General features: G+C 36.5%; 1 protein-coding gene across 1 annotated transcript in view; it reads right to left on the bottom strand.

Moving 5' to 3' along the window:
- Positions 1–1611: 1611 nt before the first annotated feature.
- Positions 1612–16692, bottom strand: part of KIF14 (kinesin family member 14) — a 67134-nt gene continuing 52053 nt past the window's right edge. The window contains exons 19-25 of the mRNA XM_012806613.2: positions 13546–13793; positions 13175–13359; positions 9182–9340; positions 8475–8597; positions 3881–3955; positions 2951–3089; positions 1612–2054 (exon numbers count right to left, since the gene is read on the bottom strand). Of these exons, the coding sequence (XP_012662067.1) occupies positions 1675–2054; positions 2951–3089; positions 3881–3955; positions 8475–8597; positions 9182–9340; positions 13175–13359; positions 13546–13793 (1309 nt within the window). The 3' untranslated portion in view covers positions 1612–1674. The remainder of the gene's footprint in view (positions 2055–2950; positions 3090–3880; positions 3956–8474; positions 8598–9181; positions 9341–13174; positions 13360–13545; positions 13794–16692) is intronic.

Below are 16692 nucleotides of genomic sequence, written 5' to 3'. Positions count from 1 at the left end.
TAAAGTTGAAAAGATTTATTAAAGGTATTCTTTTTATAATATTTCACATGATTCCAATTGCAAATATTTTTTCAGCATTCATTCAAATACAGTATAACAATTTATTTAATATAAATATATATATATATACACAAAATGTTACAAGGACCCTAAGAAGTTTTTGACCAACGAAGCCATGAGTTTAGAAAGCAAAAACTAAAGATTAAATACTGAATATTCAGATGAAAACTACCATACAGATACGTTATGGAGTTCTTCAAAGTACAACCTTCAAGAAAAATCTCCATATGTACATCTACCTGTCATCATCAAACTTGATATAAAAAGTGCTACTTGCCAGAGCATTGAGTACTAAAAATATATATGGAACTCCAAAAAGAATTCAAGCTCAAATGCCAAAAAAAAAGAGAAGAAAATGAAAGCACCATTTTAAAGCACCTAAAAACACGACACATAGTTCACTAATATTGTTCTGACTACAATGACCAGCATTTATTTACAACCTCTCTCCCTAACAAGATTATCAGATTTATTCATGGGATTAACAACCAATTTCAACCAGTTATGCCAAATGTACAGGTGGTATTCGCAAGTGAAAGGGTCAAAAGAAAGGATCAGGTCATTAAAAAAGATTATTCTCCGGGAACTTGCTTACCCAAGCAAAGTTGCTAAGTATCTTTCCAATTATATGTATTCTTGAGGTCAAAATGTCAAACTGCTTCCTTAATATAAGATCCCACTAGTAGAATGTTGTCTTTATTACTTGATCACAGAGATAAAGTTTTTTAAAGCTGTGAAATATAAGGATCTTTGATCTTCATCAAATCATACACAAACTCTTTCATTATGCCCTTAACAAAACAAGCGTCATCTAGAAAAGGTCTGGCCTGTAATCTCCCAACCCCATCCAATAGTTGAGTGTGACTCTGGCAACATTTAATTAGTTTTAAATTATATTCATACAGTCCCCATTACGGAACATAGATAACATAGTAAACTATTCTGCCAGTAAGCCATATAATAAGGATAAACTTATATTATGTTTAGGTAGCTACTTATAAATTGGAAACAAACAGGAAACTACAATCTTGAACATATTATTCAAAATGGCAACCAGCTAATCCTTTGAGAAAAGAATTTTAGCTTTAACAGTACCAGATCAGTTATCCTAGTTAAATTTATATAGAAAATTCACCATAAACCTGGTCCTGGCTATTTGTAGAGGAGAGAAGGCACAAGCAGAAAGGTAACTAATTGTTCAGGTTTCTATTCATGAGAAAATAACCATTTACAAACAGACTAAGGAACCAATCAGAGGTAGCATATCAATGCTAAATATAAACATTAAAAAACTTTCTTAAAAAATGTAAAATTTAAGGCAATATGAATCTAGAGACATGACCATTCGCTTGGTCCTGAATTCCTAATTTTATTCTGTTGCCTTAATGTTCTAATGTGGCAAATATCCCCTTTAAAATTATCTGCTATGAAACTTCTACATGCATGGGCAGGCACTTTGAAACCAAAATTCCATAACACTTATATTGTCCATACTCAATGTAAGGCCCTTCAAACCAAAGGCATAGACTTCTTTGAAATATTTATGCTGATTTCTTGTTATATTCTCCTGCACAGGGAACACTGCCTACCAAGTGTTCTTTTATGCATCGATATTCACACCCACTGAATCCTACAGGGTGTGTATCCCTCTGAGGTCACTGTTGCCGATGAGCCATGCAGTTCATAGACACGCTTTGGTACCCCTTTTTTCTTACTGCAGTCAGTCCTGCTTGGTTTTGATTGTTGTTCTTTTTCTGTGGGATTCTGATCACAAGTTTCCCAGGGTTTCAACAAATTGGGTCTTTCCTCAGATTCAAAATATAAGAGGAGTGACTTAGCTACTGATTCCAGCTCCCTGTGGCCAATCGGAGGTACTTTGTTCTCACAGCTGTCAACGGGAGTACAGGGCACACTGAAGTCACCGTGAAAATCACTGGCCAAGTTGCAGATACTTTCAACACTATTCTTGAGAAGATTTACATCATTGTTGTATCCTATGTAAGAGGAAAAAGGCAAAGTTAATCTTTTAAGTTTTTATCAGGTATGTATTACTTTTATATGACTCTAGATATCTTTTTAGTCAAAATGACCCTATCAAGACAATTCCAAACTATGTAAGATTTAGTCAACCAAAATGCTTATCTGCTAGATAAGTATCTGGTTTATTAGGATCTAACTATATAGGCATAAATATTAAGTGGGAATTTGATGATACAAGTTCCTGTATTAGTAATTAATATCGATGAAGTAGCATTAGATAGGCTTTAGTTAATGACTAAAAACAGAACAGGCTGGGCAGCACCTGTGGCTCAAGGAGTAGGGTGCTGGCCCCATATACCAGGGTGGGGGGATAATGGTGGGGGGTGGGGGAGGTGGGTTCAAGCCCAGCCCCAGACAAAACTGCAAAAAAAAAAAAAAAAAAAAAAAAAGAATGTCTAAGATTCCTTAAATCTGTGGTCCCCAACCCCTGGGTTTTGGATTGGTACTGGTCAGCCATGGCCTGTTAGGAACCAGGCTGCACAGCAGGAGGTGAGTGGCAGGAGAGTGAGCAAAGCTGCATCTGCACTCATGTCCACTCCCCATCATTTGTATCACCACCTGAGCTCTGCCTCCTGTCAGATGAGCAGTGGCATTAGATTCTCAGAGGAGTGGGAACCCTGCTATAAACCACGCGTGCGAGGGATCCAGGTTTCACACTCCTTTTGAGAACCTAATACCTGAGGATTCACAGTAAATGTAATGCACGTGAATCATCCTAAAACCACCCTTCCCATCCCCCAGTGTGTGGAAAAACTGTCTTCCACGAAACTGGTCCCTGGTGCCAAAAATGTTGAGGACTGCTGCTTTAAATTACAAAATTCTGTTTACTAATTCCATTTAGAGCACATACCTCTCAGTGAAGACATAATAATTTGAATAGTTTGCTCTAAGCAATGTTTTAACTTGAAGAATTCTGGAGCAAGATTAATCATCTTCTTGAAATCTTGGTATCCAGAATTTTCTTCTTCCATTTGAGTTCTGCAACTTTTCTGTAAAGATAAAGTTGATTTTTAAAAAGGAAAAAAAGTTAATAATTTTTGAAAATACATAACAGCTTACATCATAGTGAGGTTCAGTCAATATGATTTCAATTGCCAGAATCTTATCTTTAATAGAGTTTAATTTCCTCACTATTACTTAACTCTATTTCTATAAGCCAGACTAAAGTAAAATATAATTATTACTGTTTTTCAAAAGAAATAAGAATTTTCAATTAATTTGCAATCAAAGTCTTATCGTCCTATTACACGAGAATAAAGAAATAGTACCACTTATTACCTAATACCACAGAAGATAAATTTATTTAATTTTTAAGAGTTCAGCTTTATAACATCTTTTATTTACTTCACTTATTTAAAAAAAAAAGTTTTCAAGCCATAGTAATTACTCTTTTTTAAACACGTCCATTATAGACTTAGTGTGTATTTTTCTATTTACCTATGACATAGGAATATTATAATTTGTCTAACTCACTTATAATTTAAAATCTTTGAGCAGATTATTAAACACAGATTTAAACACAGATTTTTAACCTACAGTGACTAAGCCAGTAGCAGCAAGAAACAAGTATGTTAATATGAATCAAGTTTTATGCAATTCCTCATCCATTATAAAAACTGGTAAGTTATGATATCCAAGAGGAAATAGGTAAAGAGCTATTATGCATGTTTCAATTAAACATGCACAAAGGATGAAAACGAAAATATCTACACTTGAACCAAGTGAACTGATAAAATACACTAAACAAAATTAACCAAAAACAACTTCAAGCTTCTCTTACTATTTTCCATTCAGCAAAGATGTTTTCAAGAGATCTTATCAATCCCATGGCATTAGCTTTCATCTGTTTGGTAACCTATAGAAAATGTTAAAATATTTTATTATATGGAACCGGATTTTTAAAAAGTTCTAGTCTAGAAGCCAGAAAACCAGAGTTCTATTTTTGCAATTAAATAGCTCAAGAGAATCTAAATTATATAAGTAGAATTTCTTTCAAAATAAATTACACACTGATTTATACATTATAGTAAATAACAAGAGGGTCATTTACTCTAATGACAACATCTATCTTATATTTAATATTTATTGAAATGAAATTTCTAAAACTTCCCTTGGAAGGCGGTGAGGTAAGTAAGTTATCAAGCTAATGTTATATATTAGAACTTAACAAATGTTTTACTGTTTGATTCTCAATTACAGTCTTATGTTGAAAGGGGTACTGCCCTCATTCTGCAAATGAAAGAACAGATTCTAGGTCTCAACACCTAAGATTCAGAACCAGGGTGGAAACCTGAGTTTAAATCCGAAGACTCTGTTTTTATACTGTTGAATGCTGCCCCCTATGGTACTTTTTGGCTTAATTTCTGCAAGGGGATTCTGCTTATTCAGTTGGATTTACCCATAAAACTTGCCCCCTAGGTCAAACTCACATATGCTGTTTGATAAAAAAGGAACAATCAAATTCTTTCCCCCCTGACTCCAGCTTTAAAATTGTAACTTGCATTTGAGCCTATTTTCTCTTTCTTTGGATATTTTTTTTCCTGTAGGTTCTTATATGAGTTTTAACTAAAAATAAAATGATAAGCTAAAAGTTAAATAACCATGAATAACAAAGTATGGCTTTGGCATAGTATATAAAGAAAATGAAAGGAAGGAGGTTAGAGCTCTGCAAGAAGATAGAGATAGTGGAAATTATATACTGGATGGGCCTGACCTATTGCTGTTTATTTCCTCAAAACAATACCAAAGCTGACATCTGCACCTTCTTCAACAGCGTACTAAGCAAATTCACATACATTATTTCATCTCCACTTTTCATTAATTAACATCACACCCCTTTGCACTTATAGCCAGCAGAAATTCTTTGCAATAGTGAAAGACTGCAAAAACGATACCACTTTGCAAATAGTAATCAAGTGTTTAGTGATAAACAGTGCTGCTCTTGGGCAAAACCAAAAGTGATATGTCAGGAGTGGTTTGAATGAGCTCTAACAGTCCAACATGCCCCTCGCTTCAAAGCTGCATTATACAGCCAAAATCAGCCTCATGTCTACTGGAACAGGATTACACCTCAAAACTTGATTCAGTGACACTATAAGCTCCTTCTGAATGTGTTTTTATGTTTTAAAACGAGCAGGCCACATGCGGTGGGGTGGCTCAGACCTGTAATCCTAGCACTCTGGGAGGCCAAGGCGGGAGGACTGCTGAAGCTCAGGAGTTTGAGACCAGCCTGAGCAAGAGCAAGACCCTGTCTCTACTAAAAATAGAAAAACTAGCTGGGTGTGGTGGCAGGTGCCTGTAGTCCCTCCAACTCAGGAGGCTGAAGCAAGAGTTCAGGGTTGCTGGGAGCTAGGCTGGACAGCACAGAACTCTCTAGGCTGGGCAATAGAGTGAGACTTGTCCTCAAACAAATAAACACACACACATACACACAGTGAGAGAAACAGGTGTATACAGAGGAAATGACATATACAAGCAAGAAGAGTAACTTAAGATTTGCCAGGCACTTTTTTTAACATTTTCATATATTTTATTTCTTTTTCTCTTCCTTTTCTTTCTTTCTTGTTTTTTTTTTTTTTTTTTTTTTTTTTTGAGACTGAGTCTCACTCTATTGCTGTGAGTAAAGTGCCCTACCATCACCCAGTTCACAGCAGCAACCTCAGACTCCTGGATTTAAGCAATCTTCCTTTCTCAGCCTGCCACAGAGCTGAGACTATAGGCATCTACCACAACGCCTGGCTAGTTTTTCTATTTTTAGTAGAGATGAGGTCTTACTTTTGCTTAGGCTGGTCTCAAACTCCTAAGCTCAAGCGATCCTCCTGCCTTGGCCCCCCCGAAGTGCTAGGATTACAGGTGTAAGCCACCAAGCCCAGCTGATCATCCCTCCCCTTTTTTGGGGGGGGGGGAAAGAGTCTCAAGCTGTCACCCTGAGTAGAGTGCTGTGACATTATACCTCGCAGCAACCTACAACTCTTAGGCTCAAGTGAGCCTCTTGCCTCAGTTTTTTCTATTTTTAGTAGAGACGGGGTTTCGCTTTTGCTCAAGTTGGTCACGAACTCCTAAGCTCAAGCAATTTGCCTGTCTCAGCCTCCCAGAGTGCTAGGATTACAGGTGTGAGCCACCTCACCCTGCTGATCATCCCTATTTTTAAAATGGAATAACTGAAGCTTATATAAATTACTCAAGGCTACACAGGAAGTAGGAGAACAGTGTAATATTCAATATTTTTTCCCCAGTTCTGAGATAGAGTTTGTCTGGGCAGAAATAAATCTATTTTGTGCCAGTACCATGCTGTTTTGATCACAATGGATTTATAGTATAGTCTGATATCTGGTAGCGTGATTCCTCCTGCTTTGTTTTTGATCCTGAGTAATGTCTTGGCTACTTGAGGTTTTTCTGATTCCGTATAAAAGATCACGCCTATGATTTATCCTGTGAAGGTACATGTGAATCTTTCTAAATGTCGAATATAAATGTCTTAACACAACAATTATGAGAATGACATGATAGCTATGTTGGCCAATTGGATGAAAGTATTTCAAATTGTATATGGAAACAACACACTGTATACCATGATAGTATTAATGTGTACAAATATGATTTAATAAACAAATTAATTAATTAATTTTAAAAAAAAGAAAGAAATCTATATAGACCCACTGTATGAGGAAAGGGATGGAGAGCCCCCGTGGCTTACATAGTTACCACTCAACTAAGATGAGCTAAAAGTACATTTCTGCTAAGATTTCTTTAAAAAGGAAAAAAAAAATCTTGCGTACTCCATGCCTTCCTGAAAACGACCACCCAGTGGGGTAGAAGCTAATAGTCCTTTATGATCTACTTTTCTAGAGCAATTAATAGGTATGTAAACAAGTTGACATCCCGAAGGTAAGATCTCAGGACCCTAAATATCCAGCTCTGTCCCAGACACCTGACTCCAGCATGAGAAACTAGATAGTGGACAGGAATGGTTTTAATAATAAGTTGTTACAATAAGATTCTGGAAGAGACAAGTCTCAGAAGTTGAACCTCTAAGATATGAACTTCTATCTTTCTATTCCCTACTTCACTAGTAGTAATTTTCAATAAAGAAAATTAATACATGAATGATAAGTCATAAAACTTATTTGTGGGCATGATGAGTTTTAGAGCCAGGCAGAATATAAAATCCTGGCTACAGCCTCACAGTTTAGTAACTGGACAAGGTACACCAGCTGAGTTTCTAATTCCTATGCTGAAAAGTATGAGGTTCACCACCCTTATATGTAAAATATCTGGCCCAGTAACTGTCACAGAAAATGCCAATAAATAAATAGATTACAACCTGTGTTGAAGGCATTATTACATGTGACAGATGAAGAAACAGGGTCAGAAAATTAAGTGACTATAAGCAGAAAGTGATAGAGTCAGGTATCAAACACGGTTGTCCTAATATCAAAACCCAGACCTTTCCTAAGGTACTACGTACTATGCCTAAGACAGCATTGGTTCCATGCTTTAATGTTAGCTAGAGGAGAGAAGGAAGCATATTTTAGGAAGTCACTGAAATCTTCATTGCCTGAAATTCTTGATGTGAAATAGCTGATGTGAAGGTCCCTAGGGAAACAGTTTTAGTCCCAAGTGGTGACTCACGCCTATAATCCTAGCATTCTGGGACGCCCAGGTGGGTGAATTACTTGAGCTCAGGAGTTTGAGACCAGTCTGAGCAAGAGCAAGACCCCATCTCTATAAAATGCCAGGCACTGTGGCAGGTGCTTATAGTCCCAGCTACTCATGAGGCTGAAGCAAGGAGATTGTTTGAGCCCAGGAATTTGAGGTTGCTGTGAGCTGTACTGCCACAGCACTCTACCAAGGACAAATAAGTGAGACTCTGTCTCAAAAATAAAATAAAAATAGCCGGGCATTGTGGCAGGTGTCTGTGGTCCCAGCTATTTGGGAGGCTGAAGCAGGAGGATCTCTTGATCCCAAAAGTTTGAGGTTGCTGTGAGCTGTGACTCCAAAGCACTCTACGGAAGGTGACAAAGTGAGACTCTGTCTCAAAAAAGTACATATAATAGTTTAAGTTACTGGATCAATAAATGTTAGCTTCCATTATAAAGCAAAAAAGAGACCTAAACAAAGGTAAGGAAGAAAAAGACAAGCAGAAAATGAACACTAGGTGTCACTGGCACACTCTGCTCTCTGCTTAGGAGTTTGTCTACAGACTAAAGTCTCCTTGAAAATAGCTGTGCTACAATCTAGCAAAATATTACTAACAACAGATGCTGTTGTAACTCAAGAATAACTTGGCAAGATATCACAATGTTAAAATATTTTTAAAATTCAACTTTACATATTGTCTGGTACTATACAGAATATTCTTTTATCCATCTTACCTCATTTTGTGTACACTGACTTAAGAGTTCATGCTGAAGTTCTTTTGTTTTTTCTAGCCCAGAATCTAATAGGATCTTCATTCCTAAGCCTATACCATCACAAATAGCACCCATGAGTTCTTCCTAGAAAAAAGCATTTTAGCATTAACCAGTAAATTTGGGCTTTATAAGTTTTTTTAATTATCGAGTAATTAAGTGATATTTTCTGCTAATTTTAGAACTGTACTATATTCTAAGTTTATTAAATTCAACTAAAGCTGGAATAAGAAGTCTATTAGGAAATAAATGAGCAAATCTACAGTTCTCCAAATGTAACATATAATGTTTACCACCTTAGGCAGGATACAGTAACTGTTATATGGAATACAGTAACAGTCCAATATAATACCATGTTTTCAATAGCATAAATAATTAAAATAAGCAAATATACATTCCCTAGAATTATAGTTTTTTATGTGTTAATTGGCTAAGAAAATCCTTCACAATAGATGGTTATCATCAAGCTAAGATTAAAAGTCTGCAAAATCAGATATTACACTTAACCAACTTGACTGAAACGGTTTTAAATCTTATTGCCAAACTATTAATAGTACAGGTTCTTTTGAAAAATAAAAAGAACTTGTTTATCATGTTTAGGGATATTGTACTATTATCAGAAGTCTAATGTTCCCTCAGACAAAGTCTTTGAAATGTTAGTTTCAAATTACCTGGATGCTGGCAGCTTTATTGTTACTGTTTTCCAGAAAATGTAGCTTGCTCTCTTTCAGAACTGCTAACTGTCCCACATGCTTTATGGCTTGTTGTACAATTTGGATCACTTTCTCTTGAGCTTCTTTTACCATTGATGAAATATCCGAACAGCATCCCTATAAATTAAAAATGGACCAGGGTATCGGATATATGAGATTATATGGGGTGGTAAAGAAGAGGCAAGAGACACAAAGAAAATAAATTCTGCATTCGTTGATATAGCAACCTCATTTCATAAAGTCTCAGTCAGAACCAAAAAGCATGTAGACCTATAGCTAAGAAAGGTGATAAAATGAGTAAGATACAGTCTCTATCCTCTAAGACCTTCCACACAAATAGGAGACATAAGGCAAGTATGAAATCAACTAGATATGAGACAGAATCAATAATTGAATGCCAAAAGAAAGGAATAAAATAGTAGGTCTTTTGCCTTTGAACTTTTCCTGTCCCAATAACCATTTGATAAATGGTTAATAAAGATATTTTCTTTTCTCAGAGAAGGAAAGGATAGGGAGAGGAAGGGGGAAGGGAAAGGAAAAAAATCCCAAACTCCTTCAAACAAAAAAGGCTTCCCACATGCACTAGGAGTACACACAACCAAAAGGAAGGGGAGCCTGTCTTGAGCGTTTCTTCTTTCTGTTCCCTTGTCCCCTGTGATGACTCCTCAGAATACTGCTCTTGCTCTGCTTTCTGGAATCTGCTAATTTTACTGTTACAAGGTAAGGAGTCTCAAAGTATATTTAAGTAGAAAGAGCAAGTTTGCCAGCTTAATGTAATGAGTCATCCTGAGCTCAATCTAACTTCCTCTCCAAGGCCCCTGGTCTCTTCATCCTTGATTCCTTATATAAAACACTTCCCTCAGGGATAGAGTTTAAACCTATAAGTTCCAAGGGTTTGTCCCAAAAAATAAAGGGAAAAAAGCTACACAGAAGTTACTACGAGGTATTTTCTTTTTTATTTGAGACAGAGCCCTGGGTAGAGTGCTATGAAATCATAGCTCACAGCAAGCTCTAACTCAGGCTCAAGTTTTTCCATTTTTAGTAGAGACAGGTCTTGCTGTTTTGCTCTGACTAGTCTTGAACTTAGGAGCTCAAGCAATCTACCCCTAAGAGGTATTTCCTTATGATGTTAATTTATCTAATCCTCACTGCAGGTAGACATTACTATTTTTATCTTTCAGGTGAGAAAACAGGAGACTCAAAGAGTTAAGCATTTGTTCAAGGACAAACAACTAATTTAGCACACATTCAAACATTAGATTTTCAAATGCAAATACTGGGGTGTTTTTTTTATTTTTTTTTTAGAGACAAGAGTCTTACTATGTTGCCCTCGGTAGAGTGCTGTAGCATCACAGCTCAGAGCAACTTCCAGCTCTTGGGCTTAGGCAATTCTCTTGCTTCAGCCTCCCAAGTAGCTGGGACTACAGGCGCCTGCCACAATGCACCACTATTTTTTTTTTGTTGCAGTTTGGCCGGGGTCGGGTTTGAACCCACCACCCTCGGTATATGGGGCGAGAGCCCTACTCACTGAGCCACAGGTGCCTCTGGGTTTTGTTGTTCTTTTTGCCTGTGTTTTTTCTCCTATTATTCTTCCACTGACTCTAAAATCTGAGAGTCTCTTGTCTCTACCACAGATGACTCTCCAACTAGCTCCCTTCTCTGTGCTCAAGCCTAAGTCAGCTTCTAGTTCTCTGACTTTGCCCTCTGGCCAGTCCTACCTTTCATTTTCACTATTCTATCCTGTCAGAGCTTCTCCTTCACTGTTACTTCACCCACACCTATTTGGAGATCTTCCCTCTTAGAATTCTGTTTCCTTAATATCTATGTCCAAAGCCATCCCTTATCCAATGTGAATTTATAATCTATCATATGATGCGACCTTGAGGAAAAAATGACACCCACGATCCCTCTACCTTCTCAGAGCTTACCACCCTTTCAGGTGAACAGCTTGTAAATAATATGATATATTAAGAGGCATAGCCGGTAGGTGTGGTGGCTCATGTCTGTAATCCAAAAACTCTGGGAAGCTGAGGCAGGAGGATTGCTTGGGCTCAGGAGTACGAGACTAGTCTGAACAAGAGTGAGACCCCCATCTCTACTAAAAACAGAGAAAGTTAGCCAGATATTGTGGTGGGCACCTGTAGTCCCAGCTGCTCAGGAGGCTGAGGCAAGAGGATCTCTTGAGCCCAAGAGTTTGAGGTTGCTGTGAGCTATGATGATACCATAACACTCCAGCAACAGAGTAAGACTCTGTCAAAAAAAAAAAAAAAAGGCATAATGGGTAAAGTCTAGAGTTATCAGAGTTACCAGAGAAGCAAATAAGAGACGTGTTTAACCAAGTTTTGGGGAGATCAAAAAGACCTCTTAAGGGAAAACAATGTACATTAAAAAATATTTTTATTTCAGTTGTAATAGAAAGAATAGCCAATTAAATATTTCTAAATCTCAGCTAGTAGATACCTCATTCAGTAAGTATTTGACACACAAAAATTCTACTACAATAGCGGAATGTGGAAAGTCTCGGTAGGCACTATAGCATAAGATTTGTCTAGATAGTCTAGAATATTTTGTTATGAAGTCTAATTTTTTTTTTTTTTTTGGAGACAGAGTCTTACTCTGTTGCTGGAGTGTTATGGCATCATCAAAGCTCACAGCAACCTTAAACTCCTAGTTTGAACAATCCTCTTACCACAGCCTCCCAAGCAGCTGGGACTACAGGTGCCCACCAAAATACCTGGCTACTTTTCCCTATTTTTAGTAGAGACAGGGTCACGCTGTTGCTCAGGCTAGCCTCAAACTCCTGACTCAGAAGATCTTCCCACCTCGGCCTCCCAGAGTGCTAAGATTACAGGTATGAGCCACTGCACCTGGCCCTAATTACCATTTTTAAAAGTGAAACCTAACCCTCTTGGTATTTTCTTATGTTTCCCTTATATATCCAAGGACTCTTATGGAGGAATTTGCTGATATGACAGACAACTAGGTATTCTCCAATACCATTTCAACCTTTCCTCCATTAATAGATCTGTTGATTTTTAGCTTGGCATAAAAGTGTCCAAAATTTAAAAAATGTATTTTCCCATGATACTTGAAGCTAGATGTGGTCAGATGATGTTCTGGCTAAAGATACATAAATAGAAGTGTCATATGGTGATTACCAGAAATGTCTCTTAAAAGAAGGCACATCCCTTTTCTTTTTTGTCATTTCTTTCACTCTGCTGCATTGATCTCAGATGGGCTCTATTATGGTAGACCAAGAAATCAGGGGCCACACTTTGGGCACTGCAGAGGGAAGGGCTAGAAGGAACCTGGAGGCTGAGGACTGTGTAGAGAAGAGTGAGCACATCTACCCCCAGATTTTAGGTGAGAGAAAATAAGCTTATATCTTACTTCTTCCTTATAGCCAAACTTAATCTATAACCTACCCTAATATAAGCAGGTAAACAAAATTACTTTCCTTCTCACTATGTCAACAAGCTTGTAACTAATTCAGCATGAGCTGAAACACAATCTATATGTAATCAGAGCAAGACTCTGCCGCTCTTCCCAAAACCCCTTTATTGAGGGCCAGCACAGTGTCATGAGAGCATGAACTCTGGACCATGACTGCCCGAGTTCAAATCCAACTCTATCATTTAGTAGTTATGTAACATTGGATGGGGTACTTATCTTTCCTGTGCCTCCTTTTCCTCATCTATTCCTCATCTATAGAATAATAACAATAGTTGTTATTAGTATTAAATGAGTTTACATTTTTCAATCGCTTGGAACCACTGGTACAAAGAGAGCCATGTGTCTTGGTTCAATAAACCAATTATAGACATCCACAGTCTTCAAAACAGCACCTTTGAAAATCTTACAGATCTAATTTTGAGGAAGATGCAGACAAGTACAAAGTCAATAAATACCAAAATATGAATTATTCATATGACAGTAAGCAAATCAATTTACCTGCAAAAATAACTGTAAGTAGCCTCCCAGTTTTTTAACTTCTTGTCTCAATTCATCCTCAAGTTTTGCTGTGCTGGTACAAGGTAGAAAGTCACTCAGCCAATGTTTGATTAGCACCACAAGCTGCTCGAAAGCAGATGCAATCTGGACAGTAAGCAACTGGGTGGCTCGATCAGAAGAAAATACTTGAAAGAAGAAGGAAAATTATTGGAAGAAATAATATCCAAATTAAAGAACTCACATATGATCACCATTAAACATTTAACATGATCAAAAGATTTATGCCACATGTGCCAAATAATCATTGAAAACAAAGTGTAATGTGTGGAAAATGACTATTGATGTGAGTTAAAAGCAGTGGGATTGCTTACAGTTATCTTGGCTTTCTTCATCTTGTTCTTCATGAGCTTTGGAAATGGCAAATAGTCCATTATAAATTTTAAGAAAATTATTCATCAGGCTATCTGCTATAGTTTTTTCTTCATCATAACTCTGTCCAAGAAAATCTAATGATGAACCAATCAGTTCTTTGCAAATTCCAGGAAGAAATGATTCTGCTGAATTTGAGTAAATGATGCTTGATTTCTCCAGTAAGCCTATATCAACAGAAAATAGCCAGCTTAAGCCTCATTTTCAGGCACATACTTTCAAACAAATCCATTAAAGCAAGCATATTATAAAATAATTGGTAAATAAATCTAAAGTCAGCCAGCCCTATTTTCAACTCACCCTTATTTCTGTATACCAAAGTGAAAACACAATTCCATGCAGGGATCAATTAACCTCTCAAAAGCATTAATCCATAGAAAGTAGCTTCCTAACTGCAATACAGATAATCCAAATATCCTATATAACCATTGGTTTAATCTCCTGCTTTATTTATTTTTTGGTAGGGACCATTTTCTCTAACACTTCAGAAACTATAAATTGGTAACACAATGACAGTTACATAAAATAAAGTTAGGAATCTGATTAATTCATAAACTGGAAAAGCAGACAAGAATAAGCTATCTTAAAAGGAATGTGTCAGTACCTTTACTTTATAACAGTTCCTTCTCAAGGTATACTGTAATTAACACAGGCCAAGGCCAACTGATTATCTACAGTTAATACAGAGTATGTCTGGGAAATAGACTTTCAGAAAGCATAATTTTCTAAGCACTGTTCAAACCAGAAGTAAATGGAGAAGCTTGAAATAATGCTCAGATCCTCTAGAAATAACTTTAACTTGGGGTGCCCATCTGTGAATATAATGATTCTCATTTAATATACAATATTAGTCTTCTGGTCCAGTCCACAGCTGATTAGCTTAAGCAGTGAACCAAAAGGAAGGTAGACTAAAGGCATAGGGTGAGGAACAAATATTAAAAGTCTAGAATAAAGAGAAGATTTTGATTTGAGAAGAGAAAAAAGAAAAGCTGTGAAACTGAAAGCTACAGTATAATAATAAATAATAGCTACACATGTATTATAGTCACTAACAATTAACTATTCTCTGTTTAAGAAGATAATTGTATTAATGCATTCTAAAATATAACATCAACATTTTAAAAAGACTTGCAAAAATCTAATTTAAAAATAAGGCTCTTAATTTGGAAAATTAAGATAATTACTCAATTTCCCAAAGCTGGAAACTGCTAGACCCTGGGGTGTAGCCCCTATCTACCCCTTAGGGTTGGTCCTCCATCCACCACTCATAGTCACCCAGACAGGTTCCTACTAAGGGTACATGTGGGTTTCCATTCTCTCTTTAAAAACTGCAAGAACGCAAAGACCTCTTATATCTGACTTATCTTTAAAATTACTTTTGTAAAACATCTTACTTTCAATCCTGAATAAGTTGCTACCACAGATATATATCTTTTTATTTTCCTAATTAAAAAAAAAAACTACAGCATAAAAAAAATACTACAGCATATTTTTATCTACCTTAGGTTAAATAAATACTAAGATAATAATCATTTTCCTAAAAGATAATTTGATAATTAAAAAAAAAAAAATTCTGGCTTAGCGCCCGTCGCACAGTGGTTATGATATGGCGCCAGTGACATACACCAAGGTTGGTGGGTTAGAATTCGGCCTGGGCCTGCTACACAATAATGACAACTGCAATAAAAAAATAGCTGGGTGTTGTGGCAGGTACCTGTAGTTCCAGCTACTTGTGAGGCTGAGGCAAGAGAATCACTTAAGCCCGAGAGTTTGAGGTTGCTATGAGCTGTGACGCCACAGCACTCTACTGAGGGTTACATAGTAAGACTCTGTCTCAAAAAAAAACCCAAAAATTTCTTTCCTTTTCTCTAAACTTTTTCAATTTAAAGTCAAGATGAGATATAATTCCTTTTATGGCTATTTACAGTCCATTAAGACCTTTATCAAATAGATCATTATATAATTATTTTAAAACTTTCTGATTACTAAGGCATGATTTATATACTGTAAAATGCACATATCTTAAGTGTACAATTTGTTTTGTATGTACACACACATGTGTGTGTGTACCCTCCACTTAGCTAAACATACTATATACATACAGCATTTCCATCATCCAATCCCAAAAGATTTCCTCTCCTTAGTTGATATTACCCAAAAGAGGTAACCACCATGCAATTCTGAACTCCTCTGGCTTCTGTTACCACAGATCAGTTTTGCATAACTTCATATACACAGAATCACGTAGTCTGTACTCTTTCTTATCTGACTTCTTTCACTCAACATTATGTTTTGAGGATTCATCCAAGCTGTTGTATACATCAGTCATTCTTTCTTTAGCAAGTGGTAATTTTTAAATTGTAATTATTATAGTTATACATAGAAATTAACAGTGTATTCTCCCCTTCTATAGGTAAATTAACATTATGATAATGACAAATATTTGTACAAAATAATTACTCAAAGGAATAATTCCTATAGCTTTTTCTTTTAAACTGTTTTTATTAAAGTTATTGTGGAATAGATGATACATGATGAATCATATAAAATTCAGAAGGAAAAAAAGGGTATTCTATGAAAAGGAAGGCTTCCTTCCAGTCCTGCCCCATCTCCCACGCTCCTGTGTACAACCTGTACTTCTGCATTATGGTGTAATTCTCTGGAGATATCTTACTCATTTACAAGCATCTATCTCATATACGTCTTCTTTTTTCTCCTCTTCACACAAATGATATAATACATAATCTCCCACATTTTGCTTTTTTCCCATTTAGAATATTTGCATACATTTCTGAACATAATACATGTCTTCCTCATTTGAATCAGCCACTCTACTAAAAGGCTTTGAAATAAACCTCAGAACGAAGAATTTTAGAAGTAGAAGGGGCCATCCCAACCATCTTCTTCATTTTACAGAGGAAATGAGCTTTTAGGAAATGAAATGATTTGCACAAGGACATGAAACAAAGTAATGGAGAGCCAGGACTTGTTGCTTTTCTCACAACACAGAAAATTTGCTAAGAAAAGTACCTGGGCTCGGTGCCCAAGGCTCAGGCAGCTAAGGCGCTAGCCATATACACCAGAGCTGG

Source organism: Otolemur garnettii, unplaced genomic scaffold (assembly GCF_000181295.1).
Source record: "Otolemur garnettii isolate 467f Iridium unplaced genomic scaffold, OtoGar3 scaffold00055, whole genome shotgun sequence".
NCBI lineage: Eukaryota > Metazoa > Chordata > Mammalia > Primates > Galagidae > Otolemur > Otolemur garnettii.
Note: the sequence above shows the minus strand (reverse complement) of the source record. Positions and strands in the feature narration are given on the sequence as shown.